Source organism: Aythya marila (assembly GCF_965140915.1).
Source record: "Aythya marila genome assembly, chromosome: 1".
NCBI lineage: Eukaryota > Metazoa > Chordata > Aves > Anseriformes > Anatidae > Aythya > Aythya marila.
The window spans coordinates 29,902,960-29,928,476 of NC_139042.1; the positions used below are offsets into that span (position 1 = coordinate 29,902,960).

The following is a 25,517-nucleotide window of genomic DNA, read 5'->3' on the forward strand; positions in this document are numbered from 1 at the left end:
GCTGGCTTTGTAAGCACTTCCATTATTGATTTTCCTTGCACAATTAATCATAATTTTCAAAGCTTCAAAAGGGCTTAGATATTCAGATGAATAAAAGTAAAGCATCAGCAGTTAGACTAACTAGGAGAAAAAAAGTACGAGGGCAATCAATCACATACTTCAGGGTACGGTCTCATCACCAGATGGACTCAGAAGGAAATATCCCCCCATAGTGTAATAGAGCATAATCATGCGCATGATGAGGATTTTACACCTTGTTGTAAATCATCCCTCCTGGCCACCTTTAGAAGAGGGATAGCAAGCGATATGACTGACTTCTGTGGTCTTATACAGATAAAGTCATGTTTCTGCTTCCTCTGGAGGTGGGAATGAGCCGAAATCCCAGCCTGGCATCACGCCTTCTGCCAAGGGCAGCTTAGGCCTGCTGCGGGCCTGGCCACTACTTCAGATCTTGGTGTCCACCATTGCCTAACTATGGTGGTTTCTGGGGACTTTACATACCTTACTGCAAGCCAAGTCTGAATTAAGACCAACTTTTGATTACATTCTCATTTTGTTCATATTTTTTACACAGATCAGTGGTCAGTGTAAGTCCTCTTCCACTCCTGGGAAAATCACATCGCTCTCCTGATGTTCCTTTGCTGCTCAGGAAGTGACACACAGCTGCGAGTCTTAGTTGTCCTAAAGTCTAATAACTATTTTGAAAGCATTTTCTTTATTGCATATTATTTACTTTTTGGGCACTGCTCACTTTTTGAAGGCAACAGCATCTTACAGAAAACCTAATTCCCTCCCAGGTTGCAAGCTATTATTGCTTGAGAAGTACATCACAGAGCCATAATAAATTGTCCAAAGCCTAAACGTGCCTGAAATCCCATAGGCCATGTGCTCACCAGGAAAGACATGCCTGAAATTTGTGTAAAAGGCAGAAAGCTGCAAAACTGATCATGCATATAAGCACTGCACTCCCTCAGGGCAGGCACTCATTTAGTGCACGTGTTAAGGATCTAAAGGAACACAGCGAGGAATATCTGCAAACACACGAAGCATGGAGAGAAACCCCCCCATATCCACCCAGGAAATCTCCTAGCAGGTGCCAGGGAAAGAGTCCAGTGGTTAAGCAGCATGACAGAGAAAGTCTCAACCAGCCACATTAGTGATAAGTGATAAAGATCCCTGAGGAAATATGTAGGCCTTCACCACCAGGCCTGCCTCCTCAGCTTGCTGCACTGACAAATTACATTTCTTGTTGGGGAAATGTGGCTGCAGAGCCCCCGTAGTGTTTCAGTCAGGACCCTTCCCAGACCAACATGGGGCAGGGTTGCCCGTGTGGTGATGAGGCTTTGCAGAACACACAAATGCCTCTTTCTAGTGAGAAACTCCCCAAATCTACTGCTGGGGCCAAATACTGGGAATATAGGTTCTGCTAACTGCAGGGTCTGTGAACAGTGCTCAGGGGACCCTGTGCTGTCACAAACTTCCTTGCCTTGCTGAGTGTCATGTTTTTGGCTGGGATAGAGTTAATTTTCTTCACAGAGGCTCGCACAATGCTGTGTTTGGGATTTTGGATGATAACACTGCTGATAACCCACCGATGTTTTGGTTGCTGCAGAGCAGTGCTCGCACAGAGCCAAGACTGTTCTGCTCCTGGGGGTGTTGGGGGTGCCCTAGGAGCTGCGAGGGGACACACTGGGACACTGATGAGTGTCCCTGCAGCATAGACCTGTTTGAGCATACTGGTGCTCAGCATCAGCCAGGACTGGGATGTGCCACTCCAAGGCGGGAACCACACCAGCCAAGAGGCATGAATGAAATGACTCATAGAGTCATTAAGGTTGGAAGAGCCCTCCAAGATCATCTGGTCCAACCATCCCCCTACCACCAATGTCACTAATAAACCATGTCCCTAAGCACCACGTCCAACCTCTCCTTGAACACCCGCAGGGACGGTGACTCCACCACCTCCCTCGGTAACCCGTCCCAGTGCCTGACTATGAGGCAGGAGTTTTGTTCCATGCCATTTCTCTTCACCAGCATCCTCAAGCTGGTCCTGGCATCCTCCAAAGGCCCAAAGGAAGGGCCCAGTCCTCTAAACTCTGCTAGATGCCATGCAAACAAAATGGGTAAGTTCAGGCAGTGCAGAGTAAAGCAATCAGCACTGCTGATGCACTCAGTGACAGGCTGAATACACAACTTTTCCGGGAGTACTTGCATTCCTGGTATGTATATCCACATACACAGAGAGGGGGAGAGGTGTGTCCATGCATCCTCTTGCACCTCAGCCAAAGCATGCTCTGCATGTGGTGCATGGGGCACATTCCTCAAGTGCTCAGAAACTCTGCCCGTGGTGCTCCTGCCGCTCCCGTTGACATCCTTTGTTTAACAAAGCTGTGCTTTGCTTTGCATGTGCTGGTTGTTAAGATACAGGCAAATCAATCAATATCTCCTGGCAGTAAGGAAACACAAGTCACTTGGAGAACATACTGTTTGGGTGGAAGCTGATAACAGCCCTTGGGGAACTGGAGATCATGAAGAAAGCGTTTAGCCAGTACTGACACATCCGCACCTCCCCAGCCCACAAACAAAATGCGGTGCCGAAACACTACAGCATCTTCTCCTCCGCTGAGCCTGGAAAGAGAAACAACCAAGAAAGAATAAAAATGAATGAAGTAGGTTGAGGTGTAGGATCACACAAAGTGAACATACGTTTTCAGTTTCTGCTCATATCTAGAAGACACGCGCTGCCTGTGCAGCACTCACACAGGGCTCAGACATTCATTTTCTCCCAGGTTAACCCATCATTTTCTAACACAGGTAGAGTTTGACTTTTATATTTGGGAGTAACATCAGGCAGAAATACCAGAAGCATAGAAGTTTAGAGATATCCCACAATTTCCCATCCTGGTGGTTTCGCAGGCTGTAAAATTGTTTCCAGACTGAAATGACAGAGGTTGGTGACATTGGCCATGTATGTAAATGATCACAGTGTCCTACGGAGATTAATTGGCTCATGAATAAAGATGAGGAGCTGAGGTGTGGAGGGAGAAATCATTTATCAATTATATGCCTCGGAAAACTGAAAGATGATGTGGCCTTAACGGCTGAATGGTTTTGAAAGGGAGACTTGTAAATTGAGTTCTAATTCTGCTCTGCCGCATCCATAATAAAGAGCTGTTCAACTAATTGCATCCTCGTGTGGCTCAGGAGCAGTGGCACTCAGCTGCACCGCGTGGCAAGCATCAGGGATCAAAGTTTAGTTAGATTTTAGCTGTCCTTTGCCTCACGTAAGAAGGATGCTAGCCAGTTACCTTTGGCCTCATCAATAGTGATAATGCACCTAAAAAAGGGCAAGAGCCTGTAAATATTTTTCAGAAGATTAATTTTGCTCTTGAACCTGGATTTAAAGAACCAGAAGAAGAAGAGCACGGACTCACTTGGCTTTCATGTTCTGCTTCAGCACATGGACCCATGGGGGTGCTTACCCATCCCCGGAGGGACTCGTTACTGATTAACTGAAAACAAGAGGAGTTGGGAGGATCAAAACTAGAGCAGAATATGATGATCCTGAACAGGGAAAATGATCTGAGGGATGTGACTGCTGATAAAAGCCGACCTCCCCTCCTCCTGCCCCATCTGTGTTCTTGTTAACAGGTTTGCTATTAGCGACAGACTTAGCATGGGCTCCAGCACGTGCTGAAACACAGAACTCAGACCTGAGAATCTCCAGGCAGGATGAGCCTCATTATTTAAAGCCTTGCTGCTGGGCACTGTGCAAGTCCAGGGATCAAAGAAGGCAGCCATGCTTCGGTCCTGGCTAAGCTCAGAGGGAACCTTGTGGCACCTGGCTGCTGGAAGCCAAGGCTGCTGCTAACAGGAGTCATTGGAGATGTCTTAGTCATATCTGCCTGAGACCATCTCAAAACATGGGTGCCCGGCCTCTTCTGCTGCCACATTTTTTAGCACTAACATCTTAAAGCACCACAAAAACAAAACAAACCAGTGCCTGCTCTGTATGAGGTGCAACACCAATGCAACGTCCAAAGGATGTGGATATGACATGTGAGAGAGGGAGGGGAGAGACAGCAGGTTCAGCCAAAGGAGTGGAAATATCTCATTAGAATTGCCTTTAAAGTGTGATTATACTTCAAAAAGCAATATAATAATGGCACCAGGAGGCTTTATGTACTGCTAGTCCTAATTCCCATAGCAGTAGTATTGAACAAAGAAACTAAGAGACTATTTTGTTAATTATCTGCTCTAAAAATTAGGGCCTGATCATCCCTTTTTAAATAAAAGGCTGTGCATGTCCCAGGGCTACTCTAAAAGTTAACAGAAATCAGCACAGATCAAACTCTCCCCTTTACTGCAAGGCTTGTGGTTGCATGGCCTGTGGTTTGCTCAGTGCAGTGTCTCCTCAGTGTAGTAGCAATAGTTAATCCAGGTCTACATCCTATCTTTTTTCCTCTAGGTCTTAAAAAAACATGTCCAGAAATGTGAATTAGTTTCCAATAAAACTATTTAAAAGCTTTGAAATTGAATCAAAATCAAAGAGGTGAAATTATCAAAATGAAATGTTTTGACCAGCCCAATTCTTTTTATAATTGCCCTTCACGGTGTTTTTCACGACCACATTTTTTCTTCCCAGCCTAGCTGGGAAATACTTTCCAGATTCTCAGTAATTCTTGAAGGTTAAGAAAAAAAAAATTACTGTTGTAGGTAGAGCAAGTATATCTTTATTTATGTAGCCTGGAACACAGGAGATAGATCCTGTCCATAACGAGCACCCAAAGTGTCCAAGCAGAGGGAGGGAGACAGAATCAATAAGATTCACAGGAACAAATCCACCTTCCTATCCCCAAGCAAGTCACTCCAGCTCCACTCTCCATGAAAGAACAGGATCAGGCATTTCATTACCCTCTGATTGAGATGTCCACAGCAGGTTGGATGAATTGCTCCTGAAACAATCCCATTTCTCTGCAGTGCCTATGAAAGCAGCGCAAGGCAGCCTGCATTGACTCTCACCTCCTACGTGGATGAGAGGAGCAGATGGAGGGAATGTCGACAGAAGTCAAAGGACAAATTATAACCCCTAACAGCTGGGAAAAAGCAAGGAAGTTGGTGTTTAAGTCTGGTGCTTAAATACATCCCCATCTCTCTCTGTTATGTCGGTAGTTTTTTATACTTAGGTTCTGTCAGCAGCTGACAAGTCTTTGGGGGTAATCAATATAGGTGGTCTCTCATTAAAGCAAACCTCAGCACCATGGTATAAATAGATTGTATCAGGAGAGGAAATCCTGGAAGGAATTCACTCAGAGATTGAACTGTCACAGAAATTGTCTTTGTGTGTGAAATGCACGTCGCACGCTGTAGATGTCCTTGTGATGGCAGCCTCCGTGCTTACGAAAATCAGCCCGCTTCATGGAGGTGCTTGCTGTTGGCCAGGAGCCTCATTTTAGGCACCCAGAGCTGAGCAGGATGGGTGCTGTTCTTGGGGGGTGCTGCTGGCACAGAGCAGGGGATTGTGGTGGGTATGGAGCTGCCATTTAATGACCCAAGGCCAATGATCAGTGACGCTGGCTTTGCACATGTCCTTGGTGCTGAGGCAGGCTGCACAAGCGGGGAAGGGTATTTTCTGTGTTGTTTACATACTAAAGGAAGGAAAAATAAGCCAAAATGATCCAAATAAGCAACATCCAGCACGTTTGAAACTCATTTTTTTTGTGTCCTACCTTGAGCCAAAACACTTCAGAGGCTTTCAGCCAAGCAAGAGTGGTGGGTATACACCTCTGCCATCTCTGTCAGTCACATCACCCATTTGTTATTCTTTTAACTCTCATATACCTTTAGGTTCTCTGCATTTCAGCCTATGGGGTGCTTGAACCATCACAGGACTTGGGTTTGTCCTCTCAGGGTTTCAGCTAGTGCCTTTATTTTCCTCCAACATCCATTGCATAAGAGAAGCAACCAACATACAATCATGTCTGATGTCTACCATTTGTCCAGAATTTTCTTCTCAGGAAGATATGGGAAAGTATTTCCTTTTCCAGCTTAAATAACATTTTAGGATGAAAATGATTCTTCTCTTTCCTTTGTTACCAGCAACTCCACTCCATCTTTTTTTTTTTTTTCTTTCTTTCAATTTCTTCTGCTATACCTATCTCTGTAGATTCAATTTTTCTTTAAATTTGCATCTGTGCATCAGACATTTCCAGATGCAAGCACGACCGGATGGTCAAGTTTTGTCTCCTACGTTTTGTCCTCTGCTGGCACCTTCTTTTTCCCTATGTGAAGGAAGCACATCTGAGCCATCAGTTTAAAAATCAACCACAGTGGCAGAGCACTGCCCACTTCCCGTGCCAGAAACAGCCTGTGTGACTTACCGAACTTCGTGTTTGTTTGAACAACATCTAGAAAAGATAAAGGAGGAACTGCAAAATCTAGGTAAGGTGCCAGCGGTTTAGCTTCCTGTGAGTCTTTTTTTTTTTTTTTTTTAGTTTCACTTTGGTGCCCAGTTTGTGCTTAACCCAATATTTCCAGTTTGGAGATTTTTGGTGCTTGTGTATTTTCACAGAGATATTCACCTCTCCTGACTTCAGCCATCTAAAACTTAGCTGTCTGACTTTTTAGCACATATCTTCCCTCCTATCTAAGAAAGCCAGGACTGATTTTGAGCTCTGAAGCCCCAGTTGCCTGCCTAACTGGAGCACTGTTTCTGATCTGGACCACTCCAGAGCTGTTTGAGAGGTTGCTGGTGGATGCAACCTAGTCTGTCTTACCTAGCCTTGGCTCAGGGGATTGGTCCTAGGCATTTTTTAATCCAGTTGTACAGCTATAACCTTAAGCTACAGTGTCAAATAATTTAGTTCCCCCATTCAGTCCCAGGTCTTGGCTCCCTGTTGTCCCCACTGGATGTGTGTGGATTCACTCCCTGGTCCTCTCCTGGAAAGAAAACCCTCTGGAACAAAACCATGCTACCTTGCTGGGCACCATTCACCTGAAGAACATTTTAAATCAGACAGCATGGATGTGTCCAGTTCATTCAGCTTTTGGCATGTCCTGTCTGCACAACCACACACAGAAACTTGGGAGACAAATCTTGAGGCTTGCAAAAATTAATAATAATGAGGTGAAGAGTCAGTGGTACTTTTCCTTGGAAAAATGCGGCATGTGGAAAGCACAAACTGGATGTCAGAATGTCACAGAGAAGAGGATGTGGAGCAACATAAGCAATCTGAAATCCTTGGATGGATCAAGTGATAACCAAAGAGGTAGAGACCAACAGTGGGAGATGGAGGCCCAGTCAAGGTGCTCCATCTGGAACCAGAGGAACCGCTCTCCATAGCAAGAAGGCATCCATCTCACTTGCTCCTTGTTCTCTCTCTAGCAAATACCAGCCAAAGGATCTTTTCTGCTTAGGATTCTTCCATTTGGACTTCACAACCTCATTGCCACTCTTGAAACCAGCTTCATGCTCAGCTGTGATGTGCTGTAGGAGTACTGAATGCAGAGCACACTGCTGGACCTCTGTAAATGTGTCAGGGTCACAAAACCATCGTGCTTGGTGTTCTTTCTTCTGTCTGTGGTTCATAGCCACAAGGAAATAAAACAAAGGCTCAAATGACAAAGTGACTTGTCAATATGAGAATGTCCAAAATGTACCTTATCCTTTCTGTGCTGGCTGACCTCAATATGAGCAGAACCAGCCCAGAGACTTCTGTCATATTGACTCAGCCACCGCCAGCTTGGGGCTGAGGTGAGAGGCAGCATTAAATTTTAACCACTCTTTAAATAACATTTTTGAAATCAATAATGTGGGTCTTGAACCCTGGGCTTTCCAATTGCAGTGGGTTTCATTGTGGATGCCGTGAAGATGAAGTTTTACTTGCTCCTTTTTACCCTATTCAGCTGGATTCAAGAGAAGCATGTCTTCACTCATCCAAGGTAAATACCTCCTGTGGCTACCGGGCTCTCGGCATGTGGTGAGTGGGACAGGGAAAATGTTGAGGTAAAGTAACTCCAAGGTGCGTAGGAAAACATTTGGCAAAGGCTGACATTTATTTATTGCTCTTGTAATTGGGTCTGTGGTTCAATTTAATATATAGATGGTGGAGGAAATGAAATTATTCTAAGTCTTCTTTGCATCCATAAATCCTATGTTTTTAATCATATTAAAACTATTCTTTTCAGTCTAAGTGCAAATCAATTCTGTTCATTCAGTGCTTTCGAATGCCAATAAAGGGCATTCTGAAACTTAATGGGAAAAAATAATTTGCTTCGTCTGCCTTAAAACAAGACCTTAAATGAATTACTTCTTGAGGTAGAAAGAGAAACCATTTCAGAAAGTGCTAACAATCTGTTTTTCTTTCTAAAGCAGCTTTTATGATTGTTTCTCCAATCATAAATCATTTTTGAATAACCATTTTGTATTTGTACAGTGTTTCAGAAGCAGCTTTATTGTTACCTATCGATAAACTTCAGAAATACCCTGCAACCAAATGCTTTGTTAAAACATGAGAACATATGTCAGAGAGGAAGACAGCCAAAGTGCTTTTATTTTCTATATGGGCAGCTGGCTTTAAAACCTTCAATGTTTTAATAGGTAGAACTAAAAAGATAAGCCCCTCATGTGGGGATATTAAGCAAGCAGAACAAGCTAGAGGAACCGTGATTAAACACAGCCTGCTCCCAGAACCCAAATTCCTACACAAGTAACAGTGAATTGGGTCTCAGGGCCCTCTGTTACTCTGCACCCCTAGTCAGTAGCAGGACTGTGACAGGTCAATGCTTCTTGAGTTTATGCCTTAAAAACAGGATCGTTCTTCTCTGTTTCACATTGCAATCATATTTTGTTGTGGATTGCTACAAGGGTGTGGGGTTCGAAGTAGGGGGACAGTTAAATAAGCTTGTAGGTGAATTCAGCAATATTGTTCTGTGCTGCTTGGAGGTCCATTTATTTAACATTTAAATAAAACACTGAATATCTGACCCTTACAGAAGAATATGGCATTTCCCACTGGAAAGCATGAGGCAAAACAAGTAGCACGTGTGATCCTACCTGCTGAGAGCCAGAGGAAGGCTTCCAGCTGGAGACAAAGTAGGGAGGCTTCTCTTCTGGAGACAGTACTCCAGAAGAGCATGCAAGGTTTGAATGAAGCCAGGCTGTGAGTTCATGGAGACACATCCATGCTGAGCCCTTGTTTCAAGGGCTGCTGTGATAAGCAATGCTGACAGCATTTGTGGTGATTGAGAAATGCAACAGAGAGGAGGGGGAAGGCACAGTGATGCCTGAACAGAACTGGCACTGATTTATATCTGTTTGTGAGATGGTGGCCAGGCCCTCTGAATCCTGGCAGGGATTCATCTGACTATATGGGCTTTCTTCATAATGCTGTGTATGACCAAGTCATCCTCATCTTCCTATACAGCCAGTGGAGAGAAATGTGTATATTTAGGATGCAATCAATTCTGATTTAGCACACAGATCTAAAATACCTCAGGTTCTGCTGAATCCTCACAGTGCTCGTTTCTTTATTAAGAGGATATAATTTATTGAGAGTATAATAGTGTAACAAAGGATATCATATATTTAGAGGGTATAATGTCAAACTGAAATGGAGGAATCAAGAAGTCCACTGACCCCAATTCCAGCTGCTAATACCCCCATGTTAAACACTATTAGGGCAGGGGCTGAACTGGGATTAACTTGGTTGGTGTATTCATATCCTGTGAATGAGAGCTATGAGTATTTGCTGCTAGCCTCCAGCTGTCTGCCACGAACCACACTCACCTGAACTATTTATGCAACAAACAGTGGGACAGAGGTACACACCAACCTCCTCGTTACAGCACCCTCTGCCATGTCAGGCCATGGCAATTGTAGGATGAAACCACATGCAACAGCCCTTTTCTGATCTCCCCTGTGAAAAGTCTCTCCCAGATATAAGAGGGCAAATTCATTTTTAAAATAGCCCTCAACACAAGCTCTGGCATGCACTTGTCTAAAAAAGAAGGCCAAGTGCCAGCCCTGCCTGGCCCTGATTGCTTTCTGATGCTCCATCAAATGATGGCAGAGGCAAAAATAAGGCTGGCATGCTGTTGGTTCTGCATGAGAAGCAGCAGTGATTGCGTGGAGCTTGGCTAAAAGTAGAAAAGATGAATCACCTGGTTGCCAGACACTGTCGCGTCTCCGCTTGAAATCAGTCACAACAATGACTTGTGGCAATCACATTACACAGCTTGAAAATGCTTGTTTTGAGAGCCCTGCCTGTTTTCTTTTCAGAAACATCTCTTCAGATAGGGCTGGTGGGGAGTTAGTGCCTCTTTTATGCACTGCCACCACTGTATGCCAAATGACTGACGGGATGAGAGCCACCCCAACCCAGAAAATGGAAATAAGGGCTTGACATTCCTCTGAGTCTCCTCCCTCTGCATTCTACGCATGAATTACTTTAAATATCTATTCTATGCAGTGTTGAACTACATGGCTTGCAGGGCACTGAAGATCAGGGGTGGATTTACCATGTAAAGCGGTATTTTTCTTAAGGCAGCATTCAGATGATAAAGATCTCTTCAGAGGGATAAGTACTTCTCCCCTCTCATTTGCAAATTATGTGCTTCTATCACAACTGGTCCGCACTGGCACAGGGGTGGAAAACTCTAAATCCTAGAATCATTAAGGTTGGAAGAGACCTCCAAGATCATCTGGTCCAACCATCCCCCTACCACCATCACCCACTAAACCATGTCCCTAAGTGCCAGGTCCAGCCTTTCCTTGAACACCCTCAGGGATGGTTCTTCTCTAATTCTTGCCAACCTGTGCGTGAATTTCTCTTCTGTCACCGATGTTGGAGTCAGGCATGGAGTAGATGGGAAGGGCCATCTCTCTCTACAGTGAGTCTGGACCACTGGGTTTCAAGTAGAAGGGGAAATATTAATTACTGGGCAAATAGTAAGGAGGACAGTGGTATAGAGCACCTGAAACCAGGGGTAAGTGGCAGATGGAGAAAAAGTAGATCAGGAAAACTGGACTGAAGTAGGAATGGTGATAGCAGTGGTCTCTGCACATCTACCAAAAGTTTTGCTGGGCTCCTGCAGCAAGATGGGAGGGTTCATGTCTCTGCTGAAGAGTGGTTGATATCAGGAGAACAGCAGAGCTATCTTCTTGGTCTGGGCTGGTTTTACAGCCATCCTGCTGCACTCTGGATCAGCTGGGACTGAGAGCTGTGGTGCTGGTGCCAGCTCCCAGGAGCAATCTTGGAGTACAGCAGTGGATGCTAGCTACCAAAGCCCTGCACCAGCCACCCAGCTCTTGCATATATTTGGTTGATTGGCAGCAGAAGGGGCTGGAATTGAGCTCAGCATCTTCACTGTTGAATCTTCTTTGACTTCTGGATGGCCAAGTCAGGGAAGAAGAGGAAGGTCACGGCTGCTTCTCTAGTTAGGCTCCAGTTTCAAGTACCTGTGCTTCACCTAAATACCCTTGTTTTTCAGGGATGAGGTTTTGTGGGCTTGCCCACAAACTGATGAACAGGTTGAAGCTCTTCAGAATTTACTGAACACCACCGAGGTAAATGGTTCCCTGTGGCTCTCTCATCTCTAGGCCAAATTCTTCCACAATAAAAAAATAAATAAATGAGTGCACTACTTTTTTCCCCCACTAGTAGAAAGATTTATCCCACTTTCATTCTTTTGTCCTACTGAAGCAACTCAACAAATACTTGGCATTTATCACTCTGCGTCCCCCTAATTTACATGATGAGACCTCTACTCCATAACGTTATTATATCGGAGCTCAGATTTCTGTAATTGATTTTGTATATAAGACACCACAAAACTGGTAGAGCACAGTAAGCAGAAAACATATTTGATAGGGAAACTTAGTGCTTCAAGCCAATGCAATCTTGACCTATATGACTTGCACAGCTTTAAAGATCAGGGCTGGATTTACAATATAAAGTGGTATTTTTATTAAAGCAGCATTTAGATGGGAAAAAAATCTGTTATGCAATACTTTTTATTATTATTAATTTACTGTGTCATTTAAGAAGAGAGCATTTAATTAAAATGAGGCATCTCTTCCTCTTCAAAAGCATTTCACCAATCGCACCCTCACTATTTCAAGCCAACACTCTGCATCAAGAGGTGCAACCATTCCCTCAGCCAACATATTTACAGGATGACTGAGGATGTGTCTCAGATGACTGGAGATTGTAATGGTGCCTGTGCCAAGTCTTTCTCTGTCTTTCTTAGCTCCTATTAATGCTATGTCCACCCAAATTCTTACCTGTCTCCTGCTGGCCCTCCTAGTTTCTTATTCTTCCTTCCAGTTCACATAAACCTTGATACCTTTCTTTACTCTTTTCCACCTCCACAGGTCAACTCACATATTCATCTCCTTTGCTGTACTAAAATAGATCTCCATTCCTCCATCTTCTCCTCACCTCTGTTATTCTTCATTTGCTTGCACACAGGAGCCCCAAGAAGCCATGAAGAGAGGGGGAAAGACAGAGAGAAAAAGAACAGGAAAATGAAAGACACAAACGGCACCTCCCAGCAAATATTCATGGTTAAAATCTAGCCAAAAGAGAAAAAAAAAATGAAACAACTGATTATTAGCATCTTACACAACAAATCATCAGGCTAATTATAGGTGTTACTCCTGCAAAAGTTGGAAACCAAACATCCAAAACAAAGGAAACACTATCTGTACATCACACGTGTTGCACGTAGCATTCAGCAGAAGACCCAGATGCAGAAATGCTAATAACAGTCTTTTGTAGCTGTCCCTGGGGTAGTATTGACCCTTGCTGATGATGGGTAAAGAGACTAATAACCACATGCATTATGAAAGTTTCCCATTTACCCCCAACCTAGAGTTCCTTAGTTTTAATTATTCCCAATTCAAAGAATGCCTACATCAACAAGAAACTAAATCTGAACTGTTGTATGTGAGCAAAGACATCAGGCTAGCCAAGGCCCCAAGGAAATCGGTGCTGGTGAGCTAAGCATCTGGTTTGCTTCTTGGATGCTTTTTCCAAGCAATGCTGAGATACATGATGGCACCACCCTGCCAGTAATGCCTGAGATTGCTACACCGAGACCAGCTCAGTCATTTGTATAGCACATGGGGCCCAAATCTTTTGCCATTTACTGTTCCAAAGTCTTGATTGAAAGCATGGAAGGGTTTTCTGTATGTTTTTTCAAATGTGTTCTCCCTGAGAAATGAGTGAGGTAAACAGTTGAGAGCTGATGTGTGTCTGGAAACACATCTTGGTGCCCTAAGTGTCTTGGTGCCCTAAGTGAAACATAATATTCTTGGTGCAATTGCACCAGAAAGGAGTAAAATAAGTCCGGTGTCTAGTGACTCCATGCTGCATCTCTTTAAAAATGCATCCAAGAATTATGTTGACCTTTTCCACATTGTAAATTCATGCCTAATTTTCTGCTTGCTGTCACTCCTAGGTCTTTTGCTATTACTGCTTCTAAAATTTCACTCTGCTATTGAATATGTTGGCTTCTGATTTTATTATTGTACAAGATTTAATTTTGCCAAGAAGAATCTCATTTTCTTATTTTCTTCCCATTTCTAATCTCTGTATTGCTGCTTCATCTTGACTTATAGTCAAACCCCTTCTGGCATTTATTTCCTCCCTGATCAAAGTAATCAGTGAACACAATAGCTACAAAGACTGGTCTGATCTTCATTAATTCTCCAAATACCCTCAGGGAAAATAACTCTCAGCAGACTTGAAAACATGTAACATAATAACTGGCTAAACATATCTATTATACTAGAAATACTATCTCAATAAAGGTTATGTTCCTGTCTTTGTTCTTGATTTATGGATTTATGTGCAGAAGTCATTATAAACATTCCTTAAATACACACATTTCATTTCCAGCAGTAGCAGAATGTTATAACACAACACACATTAAACTGCTTCTTATGAGTGATCTCTTAAATTGAAAATGTATGCTTTGATAATTTTCAAAGTGCTTACAAAATGTTAATAAGAATATATATATATTTTTCTTTCCTTGGTAAAAAAGAAAAAAAAAAAAGGGTGGGGGGGGGAAGATTAAATGTTCCTGGAAATTTTGCAGGTCATCCTCTTGCAACCTGTTGTGGTTGAATACATCAAGAAGAACATGGAAGTCCATTTCTATGTCGCTGCATCCAGCATAAACAGCACAAAAGCTAATTTAAAAAAACTGAGAATACAGCACAGGTACGTATTTATTTCTTGTCATGAATATTTCAGTAAACTTGATTGGCAACACTGTCTGTCAGGAGTTTGTGCCCTTTCTTTGTTTTTCAGAATTTTGATGGGAGATGTTCAAGGACTTATCGAGAAGCAGACTATCAATGACACAATGAACCCACGCAGCTCTTCATCGTACTATCAAACCTACCACTCTCTGAAAGAAGTAAGGTGTTGTTGTAATACTCTGTAGATTTGTGTAAGGGGTGAAAGACCTCATGGTTGAGAATAGAGACAGGGAAAAGAAACCATCACCAGGTAAATAATTATCATTGTATTGTTCAACCACTGAGAGCTGTAATTAGTGTAATGCCTTTATAGAGAAGGAATGAAGCACCAGACAAAACCTATTATACACACATTACCGCAAACCAGCATTCAAAAGCAGCCTGCTCAGAACTGAAATGCAGCAGTAAAGCACCACATAAATATTTCAAACATGAAGTGAATAATATTTTAACTAAATAAAACTAAAGAGGAGTTTCAAGGCTATACCTAGACGGTGTTGTGACTATGTCTCATCACTTGGCTCAAGAGAAGTCAGCCTGGAAATTGGCCAGTGTTCTGAATTGCTAGGGTTTTTTCAGTGGTGGTGGTGGTGTGTTTTTTTTTCCAGTCAGATGAAGAGGTGGGAATTTGGGAAAAAGAATGATGTCAGGTCCAGACTACTTTTAGGAACATGGGAAAACTGTAGGGAGAAGGTCCTTTTACAAACTGCTCTACTTCATCTTTGCAGATATATTATTGGATAGAAGACGTAGCGCAAGTCCATTCTGACCTACTTGAGAAAATACATATTGGATCATCATATGAAAAACGACCACTTTATGTTTTGAAGGTATGGCTTTGACTTACTGAGAAATCTTTCCAGGTACTAATGCGAGCAAGTGACGGGTTTTGACCAAAACACTTTCTTAAATCTATACTTAAATGCATATTTCAACAATGTGTAAATGTTTGTCTTTTTTAGAAGTTTCCTAAGTTCTTCTGATATGGTGCCATTACGTTTGACAAAGGCATTTGACCATGTTAGGTTCCTTGTTGGGTCACAAAAAAGTCACCACATCTAGGCCATCATCCAAAGGCATGAAATACTGGCACGGGAGATAACCTTCCTCTGCTGGTCTGTTGCCCTGCGGAGCTTGTGATCGGATGTCTTGGAATCAAGGCCTAGTGCAGTCTTGGTTGTTATGTTAGCAGTATGGATATGAATATGGCCCTCTGACCATATGTGAACATAAATGAGAGCAGCAACCCGGCCCACAGTCAGTCTAAACACTCCCTACATCACAGGGGCTTCTTTTTACATCTTAGTTACCCTGCTCACTTTCACCTTTATGTGATATTCTTTAAAATAGTGATTTTAACATTTTGTTTTGTTTTGTCAGCTTTCTAAAGGGCAGGGAAATCCCAAAAGTGCAATATGGATTGACTGTGGTATCCATGCTAGAGAATGGATTTCTCCTGCCTTCTGCCTGTGGTTCATAGGCCATGTGAGTAGATATCATACTTGGCTACTGTTTTCAAAGCAAAGCAAACTATCTTGCTGCCATTTACCTTCTCTTCCCAATTGCATTCTAAGCTCTGTAATGTCTTAATCCATCTACTTCCACAACGCCAGCTCAGGATTTTCCCCGAGATGTACATGGAGCAGTGAGTGTGTGTGTGCATGTCAGTAGATGGAGGTAAGTCTGTGTGAGAGAGAGAAAGATACATGGCTTAAATGCAAAAGAGTTCAGATATATTCTCAAGTACGCATTTCAAAGTGGAGACTCAACAGAGACTTTTAAAGATATGGAATGGTGAGGGATGGAGAAGACATGCTATGAAAAGCAAGTATTAGGTAATCTGCCAGAGCTTTGTCTATATTGCCTCATGGATCCAAGGAGTGATGCTGGCTCTGTGTCATGTAGTGCATGGTGGCTCATATCCATACTACTCCAACTGGCACTGCCTGGAGTAGATCAAAGGACACCTTTCACAAAAGCCAAGTTCACAATAAAAATAAACTAGATGAGACTGAGACTTCAAAATCATCAGCACTGTAGCCAGAGCATCAGCATAGAGGTGTTCTTAAAACATGAGTTATGGTTTGTCCAGGATATCACTAAATCCTGATGATGATGATGATAATAAAAAGAAGAAATACATTTATTTCTGTCCTCAGCCACAACTGTAATGCCTCGATGACTATAACATTTTAAAGGAGATTGCAGGAGTTTGGGACAGACACAGCGAATGTACCTTATGACCCATTGATAATCCCAGCCTTCAAGGTTCCCTTGGAGAGAAATGCATTTGCCCTTTTCATGCTGCTCCAAATAATTACCAGCTACGCTGTCAGTTTGCCGGTGACAAGTCCCTGCAGCATTTTTTCAGAAGTAACAAGCTAAACATTTAGCTTCTCCATCCCCTTGATCTAATTTACATGCTTTAAATCCAGATTTTATTTCTATATGAGTTTGTGAAGTAACATTTTAAAAATGGATATTAATACAGGTCTGCGCACACACTAAATTCAGTAGATCTCTCTTAAAAATACAAGGCATTCTTTATAATGTTTCCACTCTTTATCATTTAGTTTTGTTGTTAGATTGTAGGAAGATTGACATTTCTCATTTAAGTCAAAGCACATTGCCTGAGGAAAACTGGGAAGGATTTAAAATGAAAGAAAGTGCTTTAAAAAAGGTATAAAGAGGAAAAAAAAAAAAAAAAAAAAAAAAAAAAAAGGAAAAAAGATATGATTAAGGACTTAATCTACTCCAATAGAACAAAACCACTTATCCAGGTTAAAATTTATCCCTGTGTGGTAGACCAACAACCAGGTTAGGTATCACTAAAGCCTTCAGAATAGGCGGTGAGGCCAAATTAGCAATGTAGCTCTTGCTGGCTCCTTGCATACAAATGCACTGAACTTATAATGAAACCAGCAGAAATAATGTTATGTACAGCAGCCACTCAAAATGTGATTTGTTATTTTTGTGCTTGCTTTATTTGATGCTCCCTTGCTGGTATTTTGGGTGGGAGAAGAGTTCCTACCATTTGTACAAGCAGCAAAAGCTTAAGCCTTCAGACAAATAAGCTTCAACTCTATCTCATGGCCACCTGCTAAAGCTCAAAGACTGCAGCGTATCTCACTGACTGTATCAGCTTGGTTCTTCTCCTCTCCCTGCCACTCTGACTAAACCGCTCTTTGGCTATTTAGCAGTTTCTGTGATGTGATACGCCTCCATCAGGAGGTAGACCGGTGCGATAATTGCGTGATTATTTTACATGGGCCTTCAGTTGCCGTCCTAGGAAGGTAACAAAACCTTTGTTACAAATGCCTTTAATAAGTTTTTCCTGTGTTTTACAGGCAATCAATACGCGTGAGAGAGATCAGACCATGACGACACTGCTGGAGCATTTTGATTTCTACGTCATGCCTGTGATAAATGTGGATGGCTACGAGTACACGTGGAGCCATCCCTCTGTACGTACAGATTTTTTTGACAGACTGTGCAACGTACTGACATGCTGTTTATGGAAATTATTGTTGTGCATGTCCAGGGCATAATTTCCATCCTGGAACCGCATGCCCCAAGCCCTTAATCTGTGCTTACAGTTTCTGCATCTCTGCCCAATTTAAACCACAACAGAGACTGCAACTAATTGGTATTTGACCCATGGTACCTTTGTGTCTTCCAAGCTGCTGGAAACGCATTTAGAAACAACTAAATCTCATTCTGGGATGGCAAAGCTTCCAGCTCTCCGGGAATGCCTTTGCAAGGTTGCAAAGCCAGCACAAACTGAATAGCACACTGCATCAAATAGACCACAGCCAACAATCCACTCCTCCCTCCTGCACGATAGCCCAGTTCTCTGAGCACATTTTGTTTCAGATAAAGGGAGGTACAACAGGTATCTTTAGTCCAGGATTTTATTTATCAGTTAGGAACTCTGAGTCGCTGAGTGTTTTTTGTTTGTTGGTTTGTCGCTTTTTTCATGTTTAGGCCCTACACTTAAAACGTTAAAAGATTAAAAAATAAGTTCTTCCATTTCAGATCTTCCGTCCAGTTTAGCTTATATTTGGATAGCTACACACATACATCAAATTTCCAACTTTACACATGCTGCTAAAGATGTCTACTGAAGGATTAGATTTGGATTTGTAAACTCACACACCTGGCTAAACAGTGTGACTTCTCCTCCCCTTCCTTGGTCCAAATCCGTTGAAATCAGAGCACTTTTCATCCTCTCCAACACTTCCATTTATCATCCAGCCTCACTGGCAATCAGACTGTGGTTTTATAATGTTCCGTGGTCTTTTACCTCTTCACTGGCATGTAACCTGTAGAGATACAAGTGGGAAGTCACATTTAACTAACAGGTGAGATGCTGCCATCATTTTTCTCAGATTTTTTCCCTGAACATGCTTTACGTGTCTCCTTTCACAGAATCGGCTGTGGAGAAAGAGCCGCTCACAGCACGGTAACAACAGGTGCATCGGTACTGACATGAACAGGAATTTTGACGCGCAGTGGTGTGGTATGACACCGTTTCCTTTGCCTTGTACCCCTGTCTCAGTTTCAGCCTGTAAAATTCTCAGCTTTGAAAACATTTTCATACAAAGACCTAAACGCACCTAAGCACGTTTACAAACCTGTCAACACTTCCCCAACTTGAGATACCTATTTTTGGGACCCAGGACTCCCAAGATGTTGAACCAGGGACTAACCTCTTCCCAGCATGATGACAAGAGAGAGGGGGGCCAGGACCCTGGACCCTGTCCCTTGCATCACACTACAACACGCCTGGCTGTGGGGGAGAAGGAGGACAGGGGGATGAGGTGGCTCTTGCCATGTCACCCAAAGCCTACCGCACCACCCAGTGGAGTACCCAGGGCACTGTATGAACGGGGTCACCTCAGTCATCCTTCAGCAATGCTTAAATGACCAAAATTTCTTGGCTCTCAGCATTTGTTGCCAAGGCTATATCACCTTTACTTACCCATGGGCACTTTAGTACTTGATAGGTTTTTAATATTCTGCAGAACAGCTCTCCGAAAACCCCATAGATCAAGTCTGGCCTCACTCAGCAGTGGCACTAATGTCCTGCATGACTTTCAGCAAAGTAATGAGACACGTTTGGAGAGACCTGATGAAAGTGCCTTAAACATGGCAATTGCTCTGATCTTTAAACTCAAGAGGGGAATAGCATTCAATCCCTTTCTATGCAGGGTTTCTCTTCTACGAGAGGAAAAGGCACTTTTAACAGTGAAGTCAGGTATCCCAAACTGGCATTCGGGGCATATCCTTTACACTAACAGGTTTGTTAGTCCACTGCTAAACTGGCAATTAAGATGTTTCTTTACCATGGAGAAAAACATGCATTTTTTCAGGCACAAAAATGTGAAGTTTGGGACCAAATACATATGTTTAAAAGTGATATTCACTATAAATATTCCAAGAGGAGAGGTCTGAGGAAAGTATGGAGAAATAACAGCAAAAATAACCTATGTGATACACATACGAGTTTCAGGGAAAGGTTATATAGTGTGTTTAACTTGGCAAACACCTTTGGTGGTCAACAACTTCTGAAGCAGAGAAGTGATTCTACTTTAAAAAGAGGAGAAAAACACAGCTTAAAATGTGCTTCTTCACTAAAGGAGTCTTTGGGCAATCTGTACATATTTTTACAGGACAACCCTGAGTGTTTTACCTCAGTAACAAGGGAAACAGTCATACTATTTTCAGACATACTACGATTGTCTCTTAGACATGGATGAAAACACAGAGGAGAGAAGCCACAGCACCTTGCAGGTACATTGGAGAGAAAAATCTGCACAGATGAATCTAAGCACCAAAGCCACATGCTTACAAGGTCTTAAGTAACTGTAAGGATTATCTAAGTAGAAAACCTTAAAGACTGTAAGGATCTCCCTAGGTTTCTATTCCTTTTAGTGGCACACTCAGTAGCATGCTGAAAAACAGTCATGTTTTTCCTAATTAGCATAAAAATGCTGTTTATAGAGGAACAGATATACCTTTGTGTGGCAATTGATAGCAGTGGTTGAACAGATTTTATCCAGAACATAATAACTGTAGGATCTCCATTATTGCTGTGGCTGTGCAAAGTGCCAGGAGTTCAGCAGGATCCTTAGAAGAGCTAAACTGGAGTTTTATCACTTTATAGTAATGTTTTAACTATTTTTAGCTGTATTAGTTGAATACCGTAACACAACTGAGTTCATGGGAAATGACCACAAATTCACAGGTACCTGTAATTTAGTCTTTACTCACAAATTTTTAAACAGAGAAGAGCTGTTGTCATTATGCAAAATGCTCAGACTTTCATTAGCTTCAGACTTGCTTTCAAATACACTTAGCATCATGGCAAAATTCCAGGTTTTATATCTATGCATTTAATTAGAACTGTACTTCCTCCATTGTCTGTTCAGAAACAACCTTAGGAACAGGAAAACACCTCTCACTATTTTTAGGAAGAGCAAAAAGCACTACTTAATGAGCTGATACAATATGGTTTTCTTTTATACTAATGAAGCTCAGATTTACTCCATTAAGAGCAATGATCTAACCTGGAATTTCCTCTGTGGAACTAAAATTGACTAGGACTTGGACTTAAGTATTTCTCTGTGTTTTCTGTACTATTTTCTCAGTTGGCTGTTCTCAGTACAACTAAGAATTTAGGAAAGTAGACAGAACAATCATCCAATATTGCCAGCAAACAAATCCTTCATTGCTTTCTTCCTTAGGCAGTTACTCATGTCTGCACAAAACAGAATAGCGTAAAACTTAACGTAATGATTTGGTCATTTTTGCATGATTTCACACAGATGCCATTTCCCTTTTGTCTATCACAATTACATTTTACCCAAATACACTTGTATTGAGGTGTATTTTTGAACTTCAGTAGGCTCAGTGCTGTGACCACTGCCCTGGGGAGCCTGTCCCAGTGCCCAGTCACCCTCTGGGTGAAGAACCTTTTCCTAACACCCAGCCCGACCCTCCCCTGACACAGCTTTGTGCCTGTATCATATGATAATCACTAGTGTTGATTTTTCTCTGCAGATGCATTGGCATTATTGATTTCTGGAAGATGGACATTTGTTAAAGCGTCCCTGTGCCCAGTGAAAGACTTTTGCATTTTAAAGTACTGAATGAGCTTTATTCCTGCATAAGATTTAAGGATAAAGACTTGAGGATAAGATACTTATTTAAAAATCAGATTGTAGCAAAGGGAAATTTTTTCAAAATTTATTAAAACACAAGGAGTTAACATTTAACAATAAATATCCTGGTTGCTTCCAGAAACTAATTTGATCTTCTTGTCAAGATACCCAAAATGGTGAACCCTAGATGTCTTCTTGTTAGTTTGTTCCAATGTATACTTTTCCTCATTCTTAAAAATCTGATACACTACTTTCAATTTATTTGTGTTCTTTCAACTTGCAATCAATAGTTGGCTTTCTCCCCGAGATCAAACATGCCCTTAGAATTAGGAATCTCTTCCCTGTAGTACTTCTAGATTTCAAGAAGGGATCTCACAAGCTTGTTCTTGATTTATTTGTAGAAATGGGAGCACTTTCATCTTCTCCTCTAAGACTTTTTATCCAGTCTTTGATTTATTTTTTCCTTAATATTTACTTTTTTTTTTTTTTTTTTCTTTCCTCCGGGAGTATAGTAGGTGAAAAATCTGAGGAGGCTTGCACTGATCTTTGCATGAATTAGAGTTCTTTCCACAGTATGGCAGGGTCCACTGTTTCTTGCATATTGGCACCATACTCTATTCTTTCATTAGATGAACAAGAGTGCAGAAGGGAAGAACTTATGGAGTAAAGGGAAGAACTCAAGGAGTAACACTGTGTGCCCTTTTGTTGCAGGTAAAGGAGCATCTCCCAATGATTGCTATGAGATATACTGTGGACCCTATCCAGAGTCTGAACCTGAGGTTAAAGCAGTGGCTCGCTTTATCAGAGATCACAAAGACATCATTAAAGCATACATAACAATGCACTCTTACTCCCAGTTGGTATTGTTCCCATATTCTTACACCACGAAGAAAAGCAAAGACCATGATGAGCTGGTAAGTCTTCCTGCTTCCTTAAGTTTCACGTTTATTTCAGAACTTCTTACTCTGCTTGGTTATGCTTGTAATAAGGGAGTCACAATATTCTGAAGATCAAGAAATTGGAAGTGAAATTTCTCCTCTTAAGAACTGACAGAGGTCTGGGCTGGTCTAGCAGTGTGCAAACCAGCCAGCTACTTTTGGAGACTGGAAAAAATAAAATATTTATCCCTGACTGATAGCACATCATCAATCCCTGATACTTTGAAGCTGTTGGTAAAAGAGTGGAGTGTCAGTTCTTTGGACAACTGGAAAGGACATTTGGGTAAATTCATAATGAAGTCGTGTGGTTTGCATGCACATAATCTTACATGACTATGTTATATGGAAGTACTCGGTTGTGTAACTCTGAAAAATACCCTCTACATACCAAAGCAATGAGGTGTTCTGGTGGATACTTGTTATTTTTATTAAAGGTATTTTGTGAGGGATACTTATCTTAAAATGGTTCTAATGGTAGGATGGATACCATACCCTGCTTAGGCAGAATTTTAGATCCTTGAGCCACCAGACCACATGGTAAAAACTCTTCTAGAAGACAGGCAGAGCACAAAATAGAAAAAGTAGCCAGTGCTTTTCCCCAGTAACTGGAAAACTTTGAGTTTCCTGGATCTGGAAAGGAGATCCAGGCTAAAATGGGATTTTTAAAAACAAAATAATTAAGCTATAAAATTAGGTGCATAGCTTAGTATTTTTATTTTTATTTTATTTTATTTTATTTTTATTTTTTAATGTAAAGTCTTCAAGCTCCTTGGAACAAGGAATTCCCTCTCCTACACTTCATAGCCCACTTTGGGTGTTCCTAGGCTCCAAGTGCAGAGGCAACACATTCTTTTATTTGAAACAATGGCTCCTGCACAGCACTAAGGAAGGAGCAGAAAATTGTGTAAAGGGGAACCATAAATCTGATTTTCACGCTCTGGGATTTGCCATATGGGAAGACAGCACATGTCTGAGGTACACACATCATTTCATGTGTCACATGAATCCTTACATAGTGACAAACAGTAAGAGAGTTTAGAAAGATAGAGGATTGACATTTGCATATACTGGCAACAATCCACACTTACCGCTGTCATTTTCACTGCTTTTTAACCTTATGCATCTCCCAGGTCACTTAACGTATACGTTTTTTTTAATCTTCATGTTCTATAGATAGGAATACTGTAAAAAGTGCACATGCAATGCATTGGAAGCATCTTACTTTGACAAAAAACAAAAAAACAGTCCAATGTAGTGTTTCCATTGGTAACCAGTGCCAGTGTGTTCAGAAGAAATAAAAAAAAAAAAAGTCAGTAATGTAAATATAGAACAAAATAATCCCAAACAGCATATGTTCTTATGCTGTCTTGGTTACTGTTTAATTTACTGAAACAAAGTATTTTATTTGCCTGCATTAAAAAATGTATTTGTGACTGTAGAGCAGAAGGAAATGCACTAATTCTGGGCCTTCAGTCCTCTATGTGGCTTAAGAGTAGAATTTCCTCAATGCAAATCATGTGCTGCTGGTTTTAGTCAATAGTACATGAATCACTATTTAAATACTGTGGCAAAAAAAAAGGAAAAATATGAGACAAGTGGGAATATATAGGTCCCATCTATATTTTTTATCTAGATACAACAGAAATGGAATCTGTAGCATGGGCTTACACTGAAAGTTTTAACCATACTGTTGCTTTTTAATATTTGTTTGTTTGTTTGGTTTTTTAGAGCCTTTTATATGCATATTTAACTAATACGAGATCCAGAGCAGGACGTAAATAAATCTTAACTGAATATATATTAACAATTATCACAAAGCTTCAAAGCTAATAATGTTTTGCTAATTTCAGGAAAGTCTGGCAAAGAAAGCAGCTAAAGCTATAAAAAGAACAACAAATTCCATTTATAGACTTGGTACTGGTGCACGAACAATTTGTAAGTATGACTTTTTATTACAACAACAAGCATGATAGCATATGCTTGTTATCTTCAGGACACAGCTTTTGGACAGAAAATTGAAGCTATGGTTTCAAGTAACTTACCTTTTTTTTTTCCCTTCCTTGTGTAGATTTAGCTCCTGGAGGTTCAGATGACTGGGCTTATGATCTTGGAATTAAATACTCTTTTACCATTGAGCTTCGGGACACAGGAACTTACGGATTTTTGCTTCCTCCTGAAGAAATTCAGCCAACTTGCTTAGAAGCACTTTCTGCTGTCAAAGAGATTGCGCAGCATGTTCTTCAAAATTTGTAAAGTTTTATATAATTTATATAATGGCTATATTTAGTTAGGTCATATAACAATAAAAAGACTGCTGCTTTACTAAAAGTATTTTTATATAGGAGAAAAAGGAATAGCGACACCCCATACACTTCATTTTGGAATACCTCAAGCTTATTTTACCATATTTCCACACCTGTGAATACAACAGTAGTTCAATCTCACTAAGAAAGGCACTCAAGAGTCTCTAAGAAGTCATTTAAAATACTATTTATTAGTCCTAGCCCTGTAAAGGGAAAACAGTATTGATAATTTTACGTCCCTTTAGATGGTTGGAACCCCAGGTGCTGTAGCATCACATGGGCCTCTGATCCACATGCAGCATGCAGGGCTGCCCCTACCTATAGAAGAGATTCCTCCATTTGGTCATTTGTGCTATTACAGGATTTTCTGACTAGAAAACAACTCTATTCATTACTTCTACTGTCAAACTGAAAGGATGTTCACATGAGAACTTCTTGTTGCACTTTTAGATAAAGGCAAGGACACGCAGACAACCTCATCACTGATACTAAGTGGGAGCTGCCTGCAGGCTCCTCCACTGCAATTAGTTGGTGAAGTTCATTTATCCTGTGGCCAACGGTTTGTATGCATCTCATGTGTCTGAAGAGTGGAGGCCCTGGAGCGTGTCCAGAGAATGGCTACGAAGCTGGTGAAGGGCCTGGAGCACAAGTCCTGTGAGGAGCAGCTGAAGGAGCTGGGGGTGTTTGGTCTGGGGAAGAGGAGGCTCAGGGGAGACCTCATTGCTCTCTGCAGCTACCTGAAAGGAAGGGGTGGGGAGCTGGGGGTCGGCCTCTGCTCACAGTAACTAGTGATAGACTAGAGGGAATGGCCTCAAGTTGTGCCAGGGGAGGTTCAGGTTGGCAA

The 25,517-nt window shown here is 41.6% G+C and overlaps 1 protein-coding gene across 1 annotated transcript; it reads left to right on the forward strand.

Annotated features, from left to right (window-relative positions):
- The first annotated feature begins 7,817 nt into the window (after positions 1-7,817).
- CPB2 (carboxypeptidase B2) lies at positions 7,818-24,686 on the forward strand. The gene is made up of 11 exons (XM_082757629.1): positions 7,818-7,941; positions 11,491-11,566; positions 14,104-14,228; positions 14,319-14,427; positions 14,998-15,099; positions 15,650-15,754; positions 17,617-17,733; positions 18,698-18,788; positions 22,144-22,346; positions 24,221-24,305; positions 24,439-24,686. The coding sequence occupies exons 1-11, from the start codon at positions 7,871-7,873 to the stop codon at positions 24,621-24,623; spliced, it is 1,269 nt and encodes a 422-aa protein (XP_082613755.1). The 5' UTR covers positions 7,818-7,870; the 3' UTR covers positions 24,624-24,686.
- Positions 24,687-25,517: the final 831 nt, after the last annotated feature.